Raw genomic sequence first — 19236 nt, 5'->3', positions numbered from 1 at the left:
GGTACTAAATGGAGACAATTCAAAAGTAATTTGAACAAGAAATTTGTAGTCCCTTACGTTGACGACCCAAGTCTATTAGAAGCAGACCCTCATGTTCTCGATAAACCTCCACCACGCTATCAGATAGAAGAAACACATTGGAAATAATTTGTCAAGAAAAGGACATCCAAAGATTTTCTAGCTGTTAGAAAATTACAACAAGACCATCGTAATCATTTACAGTACCCTCATAGGACTTCATGCCATAGCTATACTGAATTGGAAGTTGATATAGTAAGTAAACATATAGAATGATTTATGTCTAATTTTATATTTTCTTCATTTAATCTTTAAATTAACATAATTCTATTATATACAGCAAGCTAAATGGGGCACAACTGAGCAGATAGATCACTCTATACTTTGGAAGGAGGCTAGAAAGGATTCTTTTGGTAACTATGCCACCGAGTGACAAGATCATAGGAGAGGCCATTGTAAGTTGAGAAACATTTATGAGTATTGTTAATTATTCTATATTTTGGTAACAAATAAATAATTGATTAATTTTTTTGCAGGAGGACATGCTTGATAAAAAAAAAGAGGGCAAACTCATTGAGATTAGAATGAATGACATCTTGACACATGTTTTGGGAACTGCTGAGCACCCAGGTCGAGTTCGAGGGCAGAGTTGGGGTGTAACACAAAGAGACTATTTTCATAAGCCTGTTTAGGGGGGGGGGGGGGTCTAAGTGGCTTGCAGAAAAAACAAATTGAGCTTCAACAACAATCCAACATACGATATAGAGAGGAGATTGAGAGTTTGAATGAATCGTTCATGTTGAAGTTTGAAGAGTTATTGACGAAGATGGCACATATGCAAGCTAACTTTTGTAGTTAGTCTAGCTTTGGTAGCCACTCTCACAGAAATACAGTAGAATTTGAGGCACCGATTCATTCAACCCCAGAAGTTGAGGCACCAATTCACTCAACTCCACAAGTTGAGGCATTGATTAACTCAGCTCCAGAAGTTGAGGCACCTATTCCCGCTTCTTCGGAGGTTGAGGCACAAATTGACACTACCCCTTCGTATGAATCACCCACACCTACTATTCATGCTAACTAACCAAAGGTAAATTCTCTTTTATTATTTAAGAAATGATAATTAAACTTATACTAACTATTACATCATTGCAGAAAGATGTTAAGTGCAAACTATATGTTGGACAAAGTGGTGATGTTGTGGCTCTTGGACGGGTGATGGCTACCAAAGGCGAAGTACATGGGGTCAAATTAGAGTGTGGTGACTATTGCATTGTTGTTGCTGAATCTCTAGATCAGAGTGCAAAACTACCTTGCTCAAAAGTTGGGGATGAGATGACCCCTGTGGTTCATGCACTCAATAGTTATGTTGCATGGCCATCGTATTTTATCATTACTTGTGATCATGAATAGGTAACAAAAGCTGCAAAAGAGAATTTGATTTTTTTTGTGAATTTTTATCTAAATTATTCTATGTTTATTATGAAGGAATCCAAGAGACTAAAAAAGAAAATAAAGAGTATTTCACCAACTGGTCTGCCAACACAAGACCTGAAACATCCTCCACAATGACTTCCCACAACTCAACAAGAGGTTGGGTCAAGTATCGCTAGTAAGCCACTGATCATTGTCAAGGTTCCAACAAGACTTTCCTATATTTTTTAAGATGCTTATGGGTTACGTAGAACTAGGTTTCATGATTGACATTCTGGTGGAGGCCGATAATATGGACGATGTGTATACCTTATATATCTCACATGAGGATATAGCACACTTTGGACTTATGGAGGAAATCGATGCGTCTTGCATTTCATTCAATATCAGATAAATTTTAAATTAACAAACATTTTATAGTTTAGTTTCTTTTGAAGCATATATATAATATGATTAACTTTCATGTATGATGTATAATATATTCTGAGTTATGCGATAAAGAGATATCACACTTGTTTGGTTTCATTGAGGCATCACAGTCATCAAAAATCGGGGCCAATATAGATAATCGGGCTAAAATTATCTCAGACCATATCAATAACACAGTGATGGGTAAAACTTGGTTAATGACATACCATTTCGAGTGAGTAAAATATTAATATTGATCTTTCTTATGAGCTATTAATTAAAGTTATATTAATAAATTTGTTTTCAATGCAGACATCACTAGATGTTAGTGATCATTGACCCATATAATCACATTTGTTACTATCTCGATCCACTTAGAAATTCTCCTCCAAATGATCTCACAAACCTTATGCACAGGTAATATATTTTGAACTTATTTTAGATTATACTATGGTGATACAAAAATAAAAAAATAATAATATTTTCTTCATATTGATGTTTATATAGTGTCTCTTTGCACATTAAGAGAAAGACAGGGAGGAATGAAAAAAGTTACAAGTGGAAAATAGTCAATTTCCCTCGTCAAACATCATTGGTAGAGTGCGGTTTTTATGTCATAAGGATGATGAAGGAGTATTGCTTGCATAAGGCACCTATCTGATGGTTAACTACTAATGTAAGTTTATTTATAATAGTTGAACTACAATTCTATTCAATTTAGTTTCCAACTTAATTTTTTATTTTTATTTTTGTAGTGTGGTGGGAAGAACACATATAACCGTGAGGAAATCAATGAAACTCGAAGTGAATGGGCAGCTAAGCTCCTTGAGCGGATGCGCCGAAGCTAGGGTAACTTTTGAAATCACAATTCAAAACAGGCTAATTATAGTTAGTACATGCACTTACATAATTAAGGCAAGGATACTTACATAGTTAAGACAAGGATGTATTTACATAGTTAAGGCAAGAATTATACATCTTGATCTTGTAACTTTAGCTTTATAATATAATAAATCTATTGATTTTGTGTCCTGGGTAATTTTATCTAGATTATATTATAATTATATAGGAAATTTTGAATGAATATAGAGGTTTAAAACAGGGAAAAAATTTCCATTTTTTATGTATGGTACATTAGTATTGAAAAAATTGTTGCCTAAGTGCTTTTTTTTTTTTTTTTTGCACTTAGAAGACATCATAGGACGACAGTTCAAAATATTACGTCATCTCATGTACCACACGACATTTGCTTAAAACATGTTGTCTCATGTAACAATGTTTGCCCATAAAATGTCATATGATGTACTACATGATACGACATTTGCACAGCAACTGTCGTCCCCTGTGGTACATAAGACGACAATTTTATTTGAACTGTCGTCTCCTGCTAGTACATGGCACAACATTGCATGGTACAACGGTATCATAACTATTTTATGAACGTTCTTACCATGGTTAAAAACTTTGGTACCACATCAATTTTTTAGTAGTGACACGTATTGGCGCTAGGGGAAATCTTAGCTCGTATATGTCTTAGGTCGAATAGATCAAATCCAAAACTCTAGGTTGCCTCAATTTTATAAACGTAGTAAGGTTGAATCTTAGGTCGCCTCTAATAGGTTGCTTTGTCTCTAGGCGAACCAAATTATGGCCAACCAAGTGAAGTCACTAGCGAGATCTTCTTCCCAAAATAAGAATAAAGGTAAGAAGATTGCACACGAGACCCCTATTTCCCACTTCGTCCTAGTGGTGGATAGGAAGATCATGGTTAACCCCAACGCCAGATAAAGACTCGGGGCAAGGTGAACAAAATTTTACTGAGTCACTGATCAAGTTGGGCTCTAAGGGTCTTGTTGCCCACCCTCCGTCGGAGGGAGAACGGAACTGCACCTCGCTCCAGGATGACTTTAGGGCTTGTAGTGATGAACACCTGAAGGCAAGTGTCTTTCTTCCCCTGGATTAGTATTTCATAGATTTTTTAAACTACGTATAACTAGCACCATTCCAACTCCCCCCAAACTCGTATTGACTCCTAGTGGGGTTGAAATATTTATTTTTGAAGAACAAGTGGGACGCCCCCACCACCGCCGATATTATGTATTTCTTTTGCCTCAAGGCCAATCCAGAGTCAAAGGGGCGAGGTGATGGCTTCTACTACCTCACCATATTCTTAGCACACCCTCCATCATCGACCTCCCAAGCAACCCGAATGACTATAAGGATCAATTCTTTATGTCAAACGAGTTCAAGAACTGCACCCATTGATATTTCAACCATCCTCATAAGTTTCTTAGCTTCTTTAACTTTGTACTTGAAACCTTTATTGACCAAGTTTGAGATTAATAGATCGAGTTGTTATCTTATGCAGCTATATATAAGAGAATGTAGCGGTCAAATACCTTGAAAGGTCAATATGAGACTTTGTTCCGTGCTCCTGTAAAAGAGAAAGAGTTCAGAGTGGTGGTGAATGATGCCACCATGGTGGCTTGCAAGGTGATCAGCTAGGATTAGGCGTTGGCCATTAGGTCCCTAGGCCCCCTTCCCGAGCTCCCTCCTCCCCAGGAGCTATTCCCAGTCACTGAAGAGGTTGATGAAGAAGAGGAGGTCGCACCGTTGGTACGCAAAATAAGGGTTCCCAAGAATAGAAAAGATCCTAGCCAAGTTTGAGCTGAATCGGGCGTAGCATCTAGCACCTCTGGCCAAGGTAATCAATATAGAGAAATGAATAGAGTTGCTGCCAATTTTAGGCTAATCCGATTCAACCTGAGGCAGCTCGTGAGTCGACATCCGGTAGATCCGGACCTAAGCATGACCCTTCTCTAGTGCGTTGACCAATTATTCGTGCGCCACGATCATAGCTACCCCAAACGTAGCATAGTGGTAGATAATACCTTTCATTTTAGCTCCACTATTTTTGAAGAATACTATACAAACATTTTGTCATGGCCTTCCATGTGTCATGGTGTCTTTACCCCAGGTATTATGCAGGTCGAGCACGAGTCTAGTATAGACGAGGAGCCTTAACCTCGTAGGTCCCAAAATGTAATAATAATAGAATCTCCCCCTCCTCCGATAATCCAAAAGCTATAGGTTTTACTCAACCCGATTCATAATACAGAGTCAATCATAGTAGTTTCCTCATCTAGCTCGGATGGTAGGGTTTTTGTTCTATTCTTTTGTGTTATCCTAAGTAATGATTTCTTGGATCTGACTCTTCTGCTTGCCTTTTTGCAGACGAAGATATGGACCTGAAGAGCGCCTTCAAAGCTGGTGGGGTCAGAACTGGACCCATCATCAAGAAGGCAAGAATATCAAAGAAAACAACCTCCAGAGCTGAAGCTATCACTGGATCCCATGCAAAGGATAAAGGTGCCAACTCCACCCAAAAACAGCAGTAGCAAAAGCTACCGCTAGCTCGGGTAACTGCAGTTACCATTCATGAATTTCCTCCTCCTCCTCCTTGCGAACCTGCTTCGATTCCTCAAGTTATTCAGGGAGAAGCCCCATCTGCTCAGCTTCTAGACACGCAACTCCCACTCATGCCGCTCGAGGTTGCAAGGATTCTGGAAGCACTTCGTGGTCCCCTCCATGAGATGGCAAATCATCTGGTGGCTCACACCAACCAGGTGAACGTCAAGGACCTGAGGGCCATAGAGGAGAATTCCCCGGAGAAAGTCATAGAGTCTGCCTTGGGAATCAATCTGACTGTAAGTTATCCCATTTCTCGTTACATCCTTATTTTTTACGAGCTAATCCTATTATGTATTTTTCTTTTATAGTCTTTCTTAGCTCAAATCTGCGGCATCGCCAGGATCCCAGCTCAAAGGGATGTGGCTAGGGCCGCTATAGCGGCATCCCAAGACAACAAGAAAATCACCAAGGGATGGGTAATCGAAGTGAGCCAGCATCGAGACCAACTTCAAGTCGAGGTCGATAGCCTCAACAAGAATTTGAGGAAGTTGACGTGCTCAAAAAGAAATTGTCCAAGGTTGAAGAGAAAGCTAAGAAAGATGCCGAGAAGGCGCAGCAGGATGTTGCCGAGGAAACGAACACCCTGTAGGAGATGCTATACCAGTGCTGGGCATACAACTAGAAAGGATATTTCTTATGTCTGGACGCAGAGCTTTGAGGGCATTACCTCGCCAAGTTCCTGAGTCATCTCTCGCAAGAGCCCTCCGAGACCATGGAGGCTTCTGGAGCTGCTGAAGGGGGCGATGATGAGGTGAAATAACAAGAGCAAGTTACTGGAGCACATTGATGTTTAGGGAATCCTCATCCTTCTTTTTATATAAATATATTATATATATTATGTTTTATTTCAGGTCAAAAGCTGAGACAATCGCCTTCAGATAGTTCGAGGTTATTTCTCCTCAAGTTATTCATATACTTGTGTTAGTACATTTTCATTCATTTCTTATTTATTTTTGTCCCCCTTAACCTATTATCTTGCCATGTTTATGAACTTTAAGTCCTTGTACATTTACAATTATAGGGATTATCTTTAGATCGAGATAAACGCCTCATGGCTGGACTAGTTAATTCTGGTTGATGACCTTGTTATATCTAGGAGTTTGCTCACCTAATAGCATTATACTTGTTAGGAATCAGACATCGGACCTGGTTATATCCAAGAGTTTGCTCGCCTAATATTGTTATACCTGTTAGGAATTAGGCCTCGGACCTAGTTATATCTAGGAGTTTTCCTAATTGATTTCTAGGTTTTGATTTACTTTGAATTTTCTTAATTTAGTTCATATTCGAAATTTCTTTGAAAATTCAAGCTTTAAAAAGTGTAGAATAATCAATTTTCCAAATTATATGTTGCGCAACTTTTATATAAATTTGTTGAATACTTCAAAGACTATTCGAGGGTTATATGCCTCCCAATCGATCATAATTTATGAATATTCTAGATCGGTTTTACAAAATGAGCTCATGATTAAGATAAAATATTGATTCCACATTTATATTATGTAGCAATCATGTGTTATTAAAATAGAACAACTTTTATAAATAAGCCTTATACAGAAAAATACTAAAAACATTAAAAACTAACAAAATCGTCCTATTACTGATAGTATTTTTTTAGATGTAGAGCGTTCCAGGTCCGGGGGACCGATTCTACACTTAACCAAGCTAGTTTGAAGGTTCTTTCACGTAAGATTTCTACGTTCTTGTAGGGTCCTTCTCAGTTCCGTCCCAATAAACCATCTTTAGGATCTTTGTTTGCCAAAAATACCCTTCGGAGCACTAAATCACCCGGTTCGAGTCTTCGTCCTTTGACATTCAAGTTAAAGTAGCGAGCGATCCTCTGCTAATAATGGGCGAGCTGCAATTGTCACTCCTCTTTTTTTTCCTCGATCAGATCCAGAGATGCATTGAGCAAGTCATGGTTTCGATCCTGATCAAAGGTTTTCTGCCTATGTGATGTCACTAGTGCCTCAATTAGAGTGTCCGCTGTGGAGGTGTGATGTGAGGTCTTGTCGGCTCAAATTACTTGCGGGAGATGCTCGGGCCATATTTCCTTAGCTTCCTCTGGTCGTTTCATTAAGCTCTCCTTTAGTATACCGGCCATGAGGTACTCAACAATAGAAGTCATCCAGGTCGGTTCTATGCAAATTACTCCAAATTCCACTAAATCCTTCTTGATACTTGGTAGTTCCAAGAGCTCTACAAACACATTTGATGTGTCCGCTTCCTTGGTGGTGGCAAGTCGAGCCAGAGCATTAGGATTAGTGTTCTGCTCGCGGGGTTCTTGCTCAATGGAACAGAACTCAAACTCAGATAACTCATCTTTAACCTTAGCTAGATAAGACACCATTTTGATACCTTGAGCTTGTTACTCCCCCAATATCTGATTAACCACGAGCTAGGAATCACTATAACATTGAATCACCTTTGCTTTGAGTTCTTTTACCACTCGTACTCCTGCCAAGATAGCCTCATACTCTACCTCATTGTTGGATGCTTCAAAACTAAACCTCGAAGTTGTATGGAATCGATGTCCTTTAGGCGACATCAAAATTATCCATGCTCTAGATCCGTTCTTGTTAGATGATCTATCAATGAAAAATTTCCACAATTCTTGCACTAGTTCCCTCATTGGCTTGTCCTGGAAAACTGTGCATTTTTCCACAAAATCAGTGAGCGCTTGACTCTTGATTGTTGTTCGTGGCTTATATAATATCTCAAACTGACTGAGTTCGATGGCCTAGTTAAGCAAACATTCCGATGCCTTAGGTTTTTGCAAAACCTGCCTTAAAGGTTGATCAGTTAAGACGTGGACGGTGTGGGACTAGAAATATGGCCTGAGTTTTCTTGAGGCCAAGATCAAGCAGAACATGAGTTTTTCTATTAAAGGGTATCTGGATTCAGCTCCCAGAAGCCTTTTCCTCACATAGTACACCGATTTTTTCACTTGATTTTCTTCTCAAGCTAAAACGGCACTGACCGCATTTTTTGTCATAACTACGTATAAGAACAAACATTCCCCAGCTGCTGGTTTTGATAATATGAGGGGTTCAACCAGGTGAGTTTTGAGATGCTGAAATGCCTGCTCGCATTCTTTGGTCCACTCAAACTTTTTGTTTCCCCTGAGCAAGTTGTAGAATGGGAGACACTTGTAAGTGGATTTTGTAATGAAGCAATTTAGGGTCGCCACCTTTCTAGTTAAGCTCTGTACTTCTTTACGCGACCTAGGCGAAGGCATTTCTAGTAATGACCTGATCTTCTCTGACTTCGCCTATTTCCCCCTTGTGTTGACTATGAAGCCCAAAAATTTTATTGAGGAAACCCCAAAGGTGCACTTCTGGATATTTATTTTCATGCCATATTTCCTTAGCACACCAAAACATTCTTCCAGGGTGGATACATGGTTGCTGGCAGTCTTTGATTTAATGAGCATATCATCGACGTACACTTCCATATTTTTCCTAAATTGTTTAACGAACATTTTGTTGACCAGTCGTTGGTACGTTGCACTAGCATTCTTCAGCCTGAATGGCATAACCTTGTAGCAATATACATTATGCTTAGTCATGAAGCTGGTGTGCTCTTGGTCTACAAGGTTCATCACGATCTAGTTATATCTAGAATATGCGTCCATGAAAGACATGAGCTCATGACCGGTTGTCGCGTCTATTAACTGATCAATTCTAGGTAGTGGAATACAATCCTTAAGACATGCCTTATTAAGGTTGGAGAAGTCAATACAAGTTCTCCTCTTTCCATTGGGCTTTGGGACCAAGACATGGTTAGCAATCCAGGTCAGATATTTTGCTTCTCTTATGAACCCACAATTAAGTAAGCGAACTACTTCTTCTTCTAATGCTTTTGATCGTTCCTTCCCCAAAAGCCTCCATTTTTTTACCTTTGCAGGCACATTCCTGTCCAAATTCAAAGTATGCATCATAACATTTGGATTGATTCCCACCATATCTTCATGTGAATAAGCAAAGACGTCCAGGTTATTTCTTACAAACTTGACCAGCTCCTTCTTCCTTTCAGTTCTGGGATTCTTTCCAATCTTTACAACCCTTGAAGGTACCTCTTGGTCAATACTAATTTCCTCGAGCTCCTCCAATGCTTGGAGCTCAGACTTGTCTTCGCCTAATCTTGAATCAATGTCATCCTATTGGGCAACCTCGTTATCTTCTTCCTGAGTTTCTTCCACCCCATGGGCAATTCCATTACCCAAGGCTCCTCATTTCCTTCGATGATGACCATCACTTGCTGTCTGGGTTGTGATTTTCCCTTTATAGCAGTGCTATAACATTCTCTGGTAGCAAGCTGATCTCCTCTTAATGTACATATACCTGAGGTCGAGGGGAACTTAATTGTTAAATGTTGGATTGAGGTGATATCTTCAAAATAATCAGCGCGGGTCATCCCAAAATTTCATTGTATGCAACCGGGCAATCGATTACATTGAACTAGTGTCACTACAAGTCCAATCGTCCCTCTGGTTTATGTTCCCTCTCTCGAAAATCCATGTAGGGTCATCGAGGTCACCTTAAGATCAGCTACAAACAACCCATCTTTTCTAGGGTGGACCTGAACAATATGTTTACAGAGCTCCCATTATCAATTAGTATTCTTCGTACTCTTCGATTGGCGAGCTAAATGGTTATCACCAGCGGATCATTATGCTAGAACTAGACGTGGCTAGTGTCCTCTTCTGTGAAAATGATTGGTTTTTTCTCCAACCCCTATTGTTTTCACAACCTTTGCTCCAGAACAAACTCAATACCATGATGGGTTTTGAACTCCTTTATGTAACTCTTCTAGGCCCCATTACTCGTGCCCACCAGATGAGGTCCTTCAGCAATAGTGGCTATGTACCTCCATTCTATTGGAGGAGGGGCAATTTGATTCCAATGATCTAGTTGAGCTGGGGTTGATTGACCAGATTTTCCTGAGCTGGTTGAATATTTTGCCCCGATGGGTGGTAGGGAAGTACTCTGTTTCGGGCATATTGACCTAATGGTCCAACCTGGATGAGAGTCTTGATCTCATCTTTTAACTAATGGCAATGATCAATGTTGTGGCCGATGTCATTGTGATATCAGCAGAATTTTGATGGGTCTCTCTTCGCCCTCTGGTGCCTCAGGGGCTCCGGTTTCTTCCATGGAAGGCAATTACAGTTTGTCAAAAAGATACGCTCTTGTGTATCTTTCAGACCATTATAGGCAGTGTAGATGGACTTGAAATTTTCATAGGGCTTATTCTTTTTAGTGTCATTCTGGTCTCCCTCACCAATCCCCTTCTACTTATTACCCCTGCCTAGTTATTCTAGGTAGCTGGTTGAGCTGTAGATATAGCATCTGTTACCACTCCAACGTGGTGAACAGGGGCCTAGCAAGTTCCTGCAACAGAATATTATGCTTTTTAGCTCCTGTGACAACGAATCGGGAATTTATCTACACTCTTAGCTCCTTTCCGTCGGAGTTCTCTCCATTAATCACCTCCTACTATGATCCATGTCTACATAGCCATGAGCTTGGAGCTTTAATCAGCATCCCTAGCTCGGGCTGCTGCATTGGTAAACTGGTTCAGATATGCCTTCAGGAATTCACCAGGCTGCTGTTTGATGTTGGCCAATGAATGGGCTTCAACACAAACTTCCTTCGCAACTCAAAACTGCTTCTTAAACTCAGAAGATAGTTTCTTCCACAAGGTGATTGAATGTTTCTTGTACTTATTGAACCATTACTTGATTGGTCCATTCATTGTTGATGGGGACAAGATACATCTTAGTTCGAACCCAATGTTGTAGGCCATCATTAATGTATTGAAGGTTCTGAGGTGATTGGACGGGTTGGTGGTTCCATCATACGTGACCATGGTCGGCATCATGAAGCCAATAGGATATGGAGCTGCCGCAATGTTAGGAGCAAAAGGCTCGAGCTCCTCATCAGATGATCACGCATGTTAGAATTTGGGTTAGAGTGAAGGCTTTATGAGGAGCATAGGTGATTCCTCACATCACTCTCATGCCTACCTCTGCGCTAGCTCTCTGTCTAGTAGCTTCATTCGTGAAGGTTATAGCTCGTGGCTAGGATCGAGGACCTGGATTATTAGCATGAGACCGTGGGATATAAATGTCTTCTAAGGGGGGAGGATTTCTCCTACTATCGCCCAGGGTTTAAGCATTCCTCTGTGTGCGAGGTGGCGTTGGATGTAGAATCGGCGATGGAGGATTCCTTATTGGTGAAGTTATCCTTGTTCCATCGTGACGCACTAGATTAGGCCATCCTTAGTCTACTCCAATTTCCCAGGTTGGAGGCAATGCGGTTTCATTTCTCTGTGTCAGAGCTTCTGGGCGAGACACGAATGGATTTGCTGAGATTTCTCTTCTCCTCAAACCAGTCCAACCACCCCCTGTTTGCCCAGGTTATTTCCTGGGAGTGTGAGTTAAATGATCATTCCAATGAGGGTTGGCAGATTAAGCATTCCGTGGGATCCATTTAGAAGGTACAAGACTCGAGGTCACAGCTCGAACAAATCGACTGACATGAGGTCGATGGTTCTTGTGAGGATTGGTAGGTTATGTATTTTGCTGTATTCGTTTAGGAGGTATGGAGCACGGAGTTGCAGTCCGAACAGATCAACTGATGTTAGGTCGATTATTCCTGCGGGACCTATGGGACCCACTTTGCCTCCTTCTGATGTTAACAACGGTTATAGGAGGGGGTAATCGAGCTAGAATTTCCTTGATTTGCCCATTGGTCGGGGAGAGGTGACTCCTTAATTGGGCATTTTCAATCTCGACAGCGGTCAAGCACCCTAGATTTTGATTTTGTGTCCGTGATGCTGATAGTCAACATTGTCCTATTTTACTTGTTGTTTTCCATGATGTATTGGCACATATGTTCCTTCTCCAGTGGGGATGGTCATACGTTTGCCTCCCAGATCCTCAGGCTGACCAATCTCATTGTCACACATTGATCGTGTGACCACCATAGTTGTTACTGGGTTGGATTTTATATGAGGATCCAAGCCTAATCTGCTCTTAACGAAAGTACCAATCTGTTGACGCGGTTTTTCACAAACAGTGGAATAAGGAATCCAAAAATGGAGAGATTAGGCTTTTGCTAAATCATAATTGGACAAATAAAAAATATCAAGAACCCTCACACACTTTTTACGTGGTTCAGAGGTTAAAATCCACCTAGTCCACAAGTCACTCTTATTAATTTTTTTTGTTCTCACCGTTAAATTGTTTGTGACAATTTCACCAGAGTTTCAGTATAGAAAATTTAGATACCCCTCTCTGTCCATTCTCTCATGTATTTATAAGGAATTCTTCCTGGACAGTTTTTGGTAACTGTGCATAAATATGGTAACATACATTTTTGGGCAACATCCCATTAATATAAATACATTAATGCCTATGATTCTATGCCCACAATATCGAGTAATAAATATAGAATAATATATGAGCATTAATGATTGTATCAGGAATTTCTGAGTCTTTTGGGATCCTTCATTGTGCGTCATCACCAGGTTTCCACGCGTTGAACACCTCCGTCGAGCTGGGTGTCAAAGAACTAATCTGAGTTGACATAGGTCACATTCAGAGTTTCACGAAGGCAATCTGGATGTCGTGCATCTCGAATTAAGATATTGGCGCAAGAGGCAATTTGGAGACTCGATTTGTTCACTCCAGATTTAACAAGAAGCTCTATATGTACACTTTCTTCATACACTTTTCTGCCAACTATACCCCGTGCAGGGTAATTTAGCTCGTATTTTTTGTGGTACAACATAAGGCACCATATCACAATGAGAATCATTCTCATGACTTCAAGGACCACATCTTCTTCACCAATGGCTTCCCGACGCATGCCAACCCCACACTTATGCTCGAATTCTCCAAAGTTGGTGAGTATTCTCATAGCCAAGCTTTTTTATTTTTCGCGTAGCCATAGATAGTCCCATACTTAGTAATTTTCATGGATATAGGCCCTTTCCGTCAGACCCCCTTCGCCCAGGTGTATGAAGACCACCTGCAAGATATGAAGACCTTTCCAAATATTGAGCTGGAATTAAGCTATTTGGTGATGGAGGAGAACCTAAGGGAAGTGGGCCTTCTCCAATCAGGACAACGCATAAGTAACATGGACCTGGCCAGTTTAAGGAATTCTAATAAGTTCCAAGAACTGGCCTCCTACCATATCATCTAGATCGATGGACAGGTCATCAAAATCTTCAACCAACAACTATTGGAGGAGCGGTTCGAAAGCGCTCAAGTTGTCCAAGCAGCTTAAGAAGCTCGGGAAGATTAGAAGCTGGAGGAGGAAATGCTAGACAAGTAGGAGACGCTGTAAGTCCTGAGCACATGTGGGTTTCTCCGTTGCATCTCTAGTGTAGGCTAACCTCCCACTGTCACTTGACCATGGAGGAGTTCCAAGATTACCAAGATTTAATAGATGTATATCTCCACCTCCTACGGAGACAGTTCCCTCCACAGGGATTCATTCCCCTGGACGATGTTACATCTTTCCATGAAAATTGGTTTTGCCAATATGAGACTAACAATACCAAGGATATGGAAAGTTTAATTAGGGATTTTGCACGTTCAGTTCTTCACTCAAAGGAGCTTAGTGGTGGGGCTTTTGAGAAGCCCCCATGCTCTCGACTTGCGCGTTTACTTTTTTGTTAACATTATTTTGAACTCTGCAATTGCTAACTATTGCTTTGATCATGCAAAATACATTGGGTTGGGTGATATCGCTCAATTATCCCTTGGACTCGGAGTGGGTCCAAGTTCATCCGCTGCAGGAGGATCATGGCGGCCTCGGGAGGAAGTGGCACCTCCCCCACCGGTGAAGCAGCAACGGACCTCCTTCCCCAGTAAGAGGTTCCTAAGGCAGAGGACATGCCTATTTATGAGATCTCCTTTTCCCCTTCACCAGCCGGTGAGGAGAATCCAAGAGTGGAGAGCTAGGAATTAGTGGCTCAACCCTGACTCCTAGTATACCCGGAGTCAGGGTTGAGATGTTGGGGTGCTTCCAGACCATGCTCCACCATTTCGAGGCTCACATGGAGAGGGGAATAGAGCCCTTCATGAGACCGTGAAGGCCTCTGAGGGAAAGGCCTATCGTGCCCCCGATAGGTCGTGTTGAGTTGGAGACCTTGTTTGCCACCAAGCTGGTAGAAGTGGTTGCTTCACTGGCATCGCAGCTTCTCTAGAGGGTCAGGGAAAGACCAATGACTGCTCGCAGCTTCGCCCAACTGGGCAATAACAACGAGGAATCCCTCGTCGCCTTATGTCGACATACCACCATACGTGTAAGTTATCTCTTTCTATCAGCTATCTACTTTGTTTTTTTCTAGTGTGGTACCGACTGACCAGTTGTATGTCTTGATTTACAGTCAGCATTGGCCTGCCAACACCTCAGGGACATAATGATGAAGAAATCTTATGAACTCCAACAAGCCCAGAACAAGGTTGTGGCACTAAAGGCGAGGGTCAGGGTGACCCCGGAGGAACTGGTCCGCCTGCGGATCTCACTTGAAGATGAGCAGGCCTGCACGAAGGTGCTTAAAGTGGCAACCTAGAGAACAGTCGAGGAGTTCCAGGCTGCTAAGGAAGAATCCCAAAGAGGGAAGGAGGAGACTGCTAAGTCCATAAAGGAGGATGCACGGGCCGTGGAGGAGGTCACCAAGGCTTGTGGAGAGACCACGAAGGCCCTGGACAAAGCCCGAGCTAATGAAGACAAGGCTCTGCAAGCTGTGGAGAAGGCAAAGTCTCTTCAGCGGGAGGCAGCTACTCTTCAAGAAGGAGGTTGACACCATCAAGGAGGACGCATTTTACGTGGCCTGGTTCCATAACCAGGAGATGAGCTTAGACTTCACCGACAAAGTAGACAAGTACCAGCTACTCTTCGAGGAGCGTCTACGGGCAGCGACAGTTGCAAAATCTGCCAATCCCACGGCCAAGGAAGTTGGAGTGGTACTAGATGTGGACCCTATCATCAACGTCATCGAGGAGGTTCCTCCAGGCTAAGACTAATCCTCTTGCTGCTTTTAGCCTTTCGTGCCATTCCTTTTCTGAGTCTCTTTGAGGTATAAACAATTTATTGCTCAAGCCCTGAAGCACAATCTGTGTACTTTTAACCTTCAAGAATTGCCTTTGCATGCACTAATTACTTGCCTTCATTTTATTACTTTCACACTTTGATTTCCTGTTTAATAACATGTGAATTGGTCTTAAAATTATAAGGTTTTGTCTTCAACTTTTAATGTAATTGGTTATTTGTTTTATTTAACCTTAATTTTTCCAATGTATGTGGGCCTTAGTCATGTGACTTAGATCTTAACTACCCTAGCTAATGCAACTGGGGACTTGTGCTTGAGTCTTGGTGACTCAGGCCTTGTCGATCCCACTAGTACTTTGGCGCCTTTAGCGTTTAATGCTGCTTCACAGGCTATTAGTCGTCGGAAGTAACTTTAGTTCACTACCAAGTGTGAGAACTTGATGTCTATCCTTGAGTTCTAAATGAATCAGGGCATAGGAGGCCAAATAAACTTAGGATTCGAGAACTCAGCGTTACTTCATGAGCACCTAGTCCTCGAGAAGTGACACTGGGCCTTTGCCAGTCCAGACCAGGGACTTGGGTCTCTTTCGTTAAAGTCATGATGACTCTAGTTTGACCTCTGAGTATAGATTACTCGGGGTTCTTTGGAAATCAGGAACCCATTAGTAGTCCTCGACCGCGAGATCCTCTAGACATAGTTCAAGTTCTCCGCCCCTGGGTTATTGGGTTCTACGATGCTCGAGTTTTGGCAACTCGAGGCTTTTACCCTACTACTGGTGTCTCAGAGTTTTTGTTCACTTGTTGGAAGTCAGGGACTTGTTATTGTTCCTCAAGTGCATAATCCTCTAAAGATAATTCAAGTGTTGCACCCGTAGGCTACTTAGATTTCTATAATGCTAGGTTTACCCTACTCTTATTAGGCTTAGTTCCCTAGGTTATTTCGTTCTTGCAAACATTGATACTAGGTTTACTTCGCTCATGATAAACTTAGCTCCCTAGGTCGTGCTCCACAAGCATTGACACTAGGTTTACTCTGCTCATGATAAGCTCAGTTCCCTAGGTTTCGTGATAAGCTTAGTTTGCTAGGTCGTTCTCCACGAGCAGTTGCCCTAGAAGGAGATCCAAATATGCCCCCCAAGTGATCAGTGAGTAGTCTTCATTCACTTGTCTAGGTCAGCGAGCGGGTACTCCTCAAGTAGTAAATGTAAATAAACAAATACTAAAAATTTAAACTAGACAATATAAGCAAATTCTCTGAATTTCATATATCGTGTTTTGTACAGGATTTCCATTAATGTGCTCGGAGGCTACAAATGATAACAAAATTTAGAAAATACATTGCTCATATTACTGGTAATACCAGCGAAGATGCTCGATATTCCAAGTGTGGGGCGCTATCTTCCCCGTTAAGTCAGGGAAGTTTATATGTCCCAGGACGCACGATGCTCTTGACTTGGTATGGGCCTTCCCAGTTAGGCCTAATACTCCAGCATCTAGATCTCGAGTTGCCAGAAAAACTCTCCGCAACACCAAGTCTTTGACCCCAAATTTCCTATCTTTCACTTTGGAGTTGAAATATATTGCCACTTTTTTTGGGAGGATGCTACACGTTGCTATGAAGCTTCTCGGAGCTCCTCCACAAGGTCCAGAGATTCTCAGAGTAAAGCATGATTTGTGGTTGGATTGTAAGTGTCTGTTCGGTGCATGGAGATTACTGCCTCAACTGGGAGCATGGCTTCATACTCGTAGGCCTTGGAGAAGGGTGAATGGCCAGTACAGGTCCTAGCAGTGGTGCGGTAGCTCCACAATGCTTTAGGCAACTCCTCAGGCGAAGCATCTTTTCCCTATTCTAGCCTTTTCTTCAAAGTGCTTTAAGCATTTTGTTGATGGCTTCCACTTGTCGATTTTCCTGCAGATGAGCTACGGATGAGAAACTCTTCACGACTCAATGCCTTTGACAAAAGTAAGTGAACAACTCACGGTCAAACTACAGACCGTTGTCGGAGACTATCTTCCTCGAGAGCCCGTAATGGCAAACGATATTCTTAATGAAAAGTCTAGTGCCTTCTTGGAGATAATCGCAGTGAGAGGCTTGGCCTCGACCCACTTCGTGCAGTAGTCGACTGCCACAATAGCCTACTTTACTCTTCCCTTTCCCGTGGGCAATATCTCGGGGGATATTGGCGTAATGTTGACACTTGTCGCATTTCTTGACATAGTCCATTGTAGCACCATTCATTGTAGGCCAGAATTATCCTTGTCTCATAATTTTCTTGGCGAGGTTCTGCCCCTCAGTGTGGGCCCCGCAAAAGCCCCCGTGCACTTCTCGGAGGATGAGTTTGCTTCCTGCCCAGACACACACCAGAGTAGTAGTAATGAATAATCTTTCATGTACAACTTATTATCCATGATTACGTACCGAGGTGCCTTGTAAAGTAGCTTCCAAGCTGCTTTTTTGTCCTACGGTAACTCTTTAGAGGCAAGGTACTTAACAATTGGTTCCATGCAACCGTTCTGGGGATGGACCACCTCTACCTCCTCAGAAGCTAAAATTCTTGGAGAGGCCAAGTAGTCTATTGGGACCACATTGATCAACTCTGCATCTTTGGTGGTAGCAAGCTTAGCCAGGGCAATAGCATTGGAATTTTGTTCCCTTGGCACTTGTCGAGTGGTAAACCTTTTGAAACTGTGTAGAATTTCCTGGATCTTAGCTAAATAGCGACCACCTTGGTCTCATGGGCTTGGTTCACTACGAGTTGAGAGTCGCTGAAAATATCGAGGCATTCAGCCTTGAGCTCTAGGGCTACTCGGAGTCTGGCAATAAGTGCTTCATACTCAACTTCATTATTCGAGGCATCAAAGCCAAATCTCAAAGTACTGTGAACCCTATGTCCGTCGAGGGATACCAAGATAAGACCTGCTTCAGCTCCATTTTTATTGGAGGACCCATCCATAAACAGCTTCCATACGAGCCCGACCACTTGGGCCTCCTCGGGTCTCTCATGTGTTCCTATGTACTCGACAATGAAATCTGCTAGTGCTTGTCCCTTTATGGCAGTCCTCGAATGGGAAGTGATGTTGAACTAACTCAATTCGACCACCCATTTGAGGAGTCTCTAAAGGACTCCGACTTCTAGAGGACCTGCCTTAAAGGCTAGTTGGTGAGGACCCTCATAGGATGTGACTAGAAGTAGGGCCTTAGCTTCCGAGAAGCTGTCATCAGGAAAAAAGTCAACTTCTCCATGAGCGGATACCTGGACTCCCCACCGAGGAGTCTTTTGCTCACGTAATAAATGGGATGTTGGACACGACCTTCCTCGCAAACTAAGGCAACACTTATGGCATTCTCAGAGATATCCATGTAGAGGAGAAGAGGCTCTCTATCTGTGGGCTTCGACAAAATAGGAGGGTTCACCATGTGTGCCTTCAACTGTTGGAATGTCTGTTCACACTCCTCCGTCCATTCAAACATTTGACCTCCTTGGAGGGTGTTGAAGAAGGGAGTGCACTTATCGGTTGCCTTGGAGACAAAGTGGCTAAGAGCTGTGATCCGACCAGTTAGGCTTTGCATATCATTGTGCTTTCTGGAGGATGGCATCTCTATCAAGGCTCTGATTTTTCTCTGGATTAGCCTTTATTTTATTCCTCAGGCATTGACGATGAACCCCAGGAACTTCCCAGAGGCTGTAACGCCCCGCGTTATGGGCATGTTGTAATAACAATTCAGATTGGGATTCCCATAATATATATATATCAACTGGGATTGTATTACAATTTGAAAATCAAAGTTCAAATTAAGATGTGGCACTATTATGAATTTAATCAACTTTTGGTC

General features: G+C 42.0%; 1 protein-coding gene across 1 annotated transcript; it reads right to left on the bottom strand.

Annotated features, from left to right (window-relative positions):
* Positions 1-18112: 18112 nt before the first annotated feature.
* Positions 18113-18999, bottom strand: LOC133806941 (uncharacterized). The gene is made up of 2 exons (XM_062245034.1): positions 18656-18999; positions 18113-18461 (listed from the first exon to the last, which is right to left on the bottom strand). The coding sequence occupies exons 1-2, from the start codon at positions 18997-18999 to the stop codon at positions 18113-18115; spliced, it is 693 nt and encodes a 230-aa protein (XP_062101018.1).
* Between the last annotated feature and the right edge of the window lie 237 nt (positions 19000-19236).

This window comes from Humulus lupulus, chromosome X, assembly GCF_963169125.1.
Source record: "Humulus lupulus chromosome X, drHumLupu1.1, whole genome shotgun sequence".
Lineage (NCBI taxonomy): Eukaryota > Viridiplantae > Streptophyta > Magnoliopsida > Rosales > Cannabaceae > Humulus > Humulus lupulus.
Note: the sequence above shows the minus strand (reverse complement) of the source record. Positions and strands in the feature narration are given on the sequence as shown.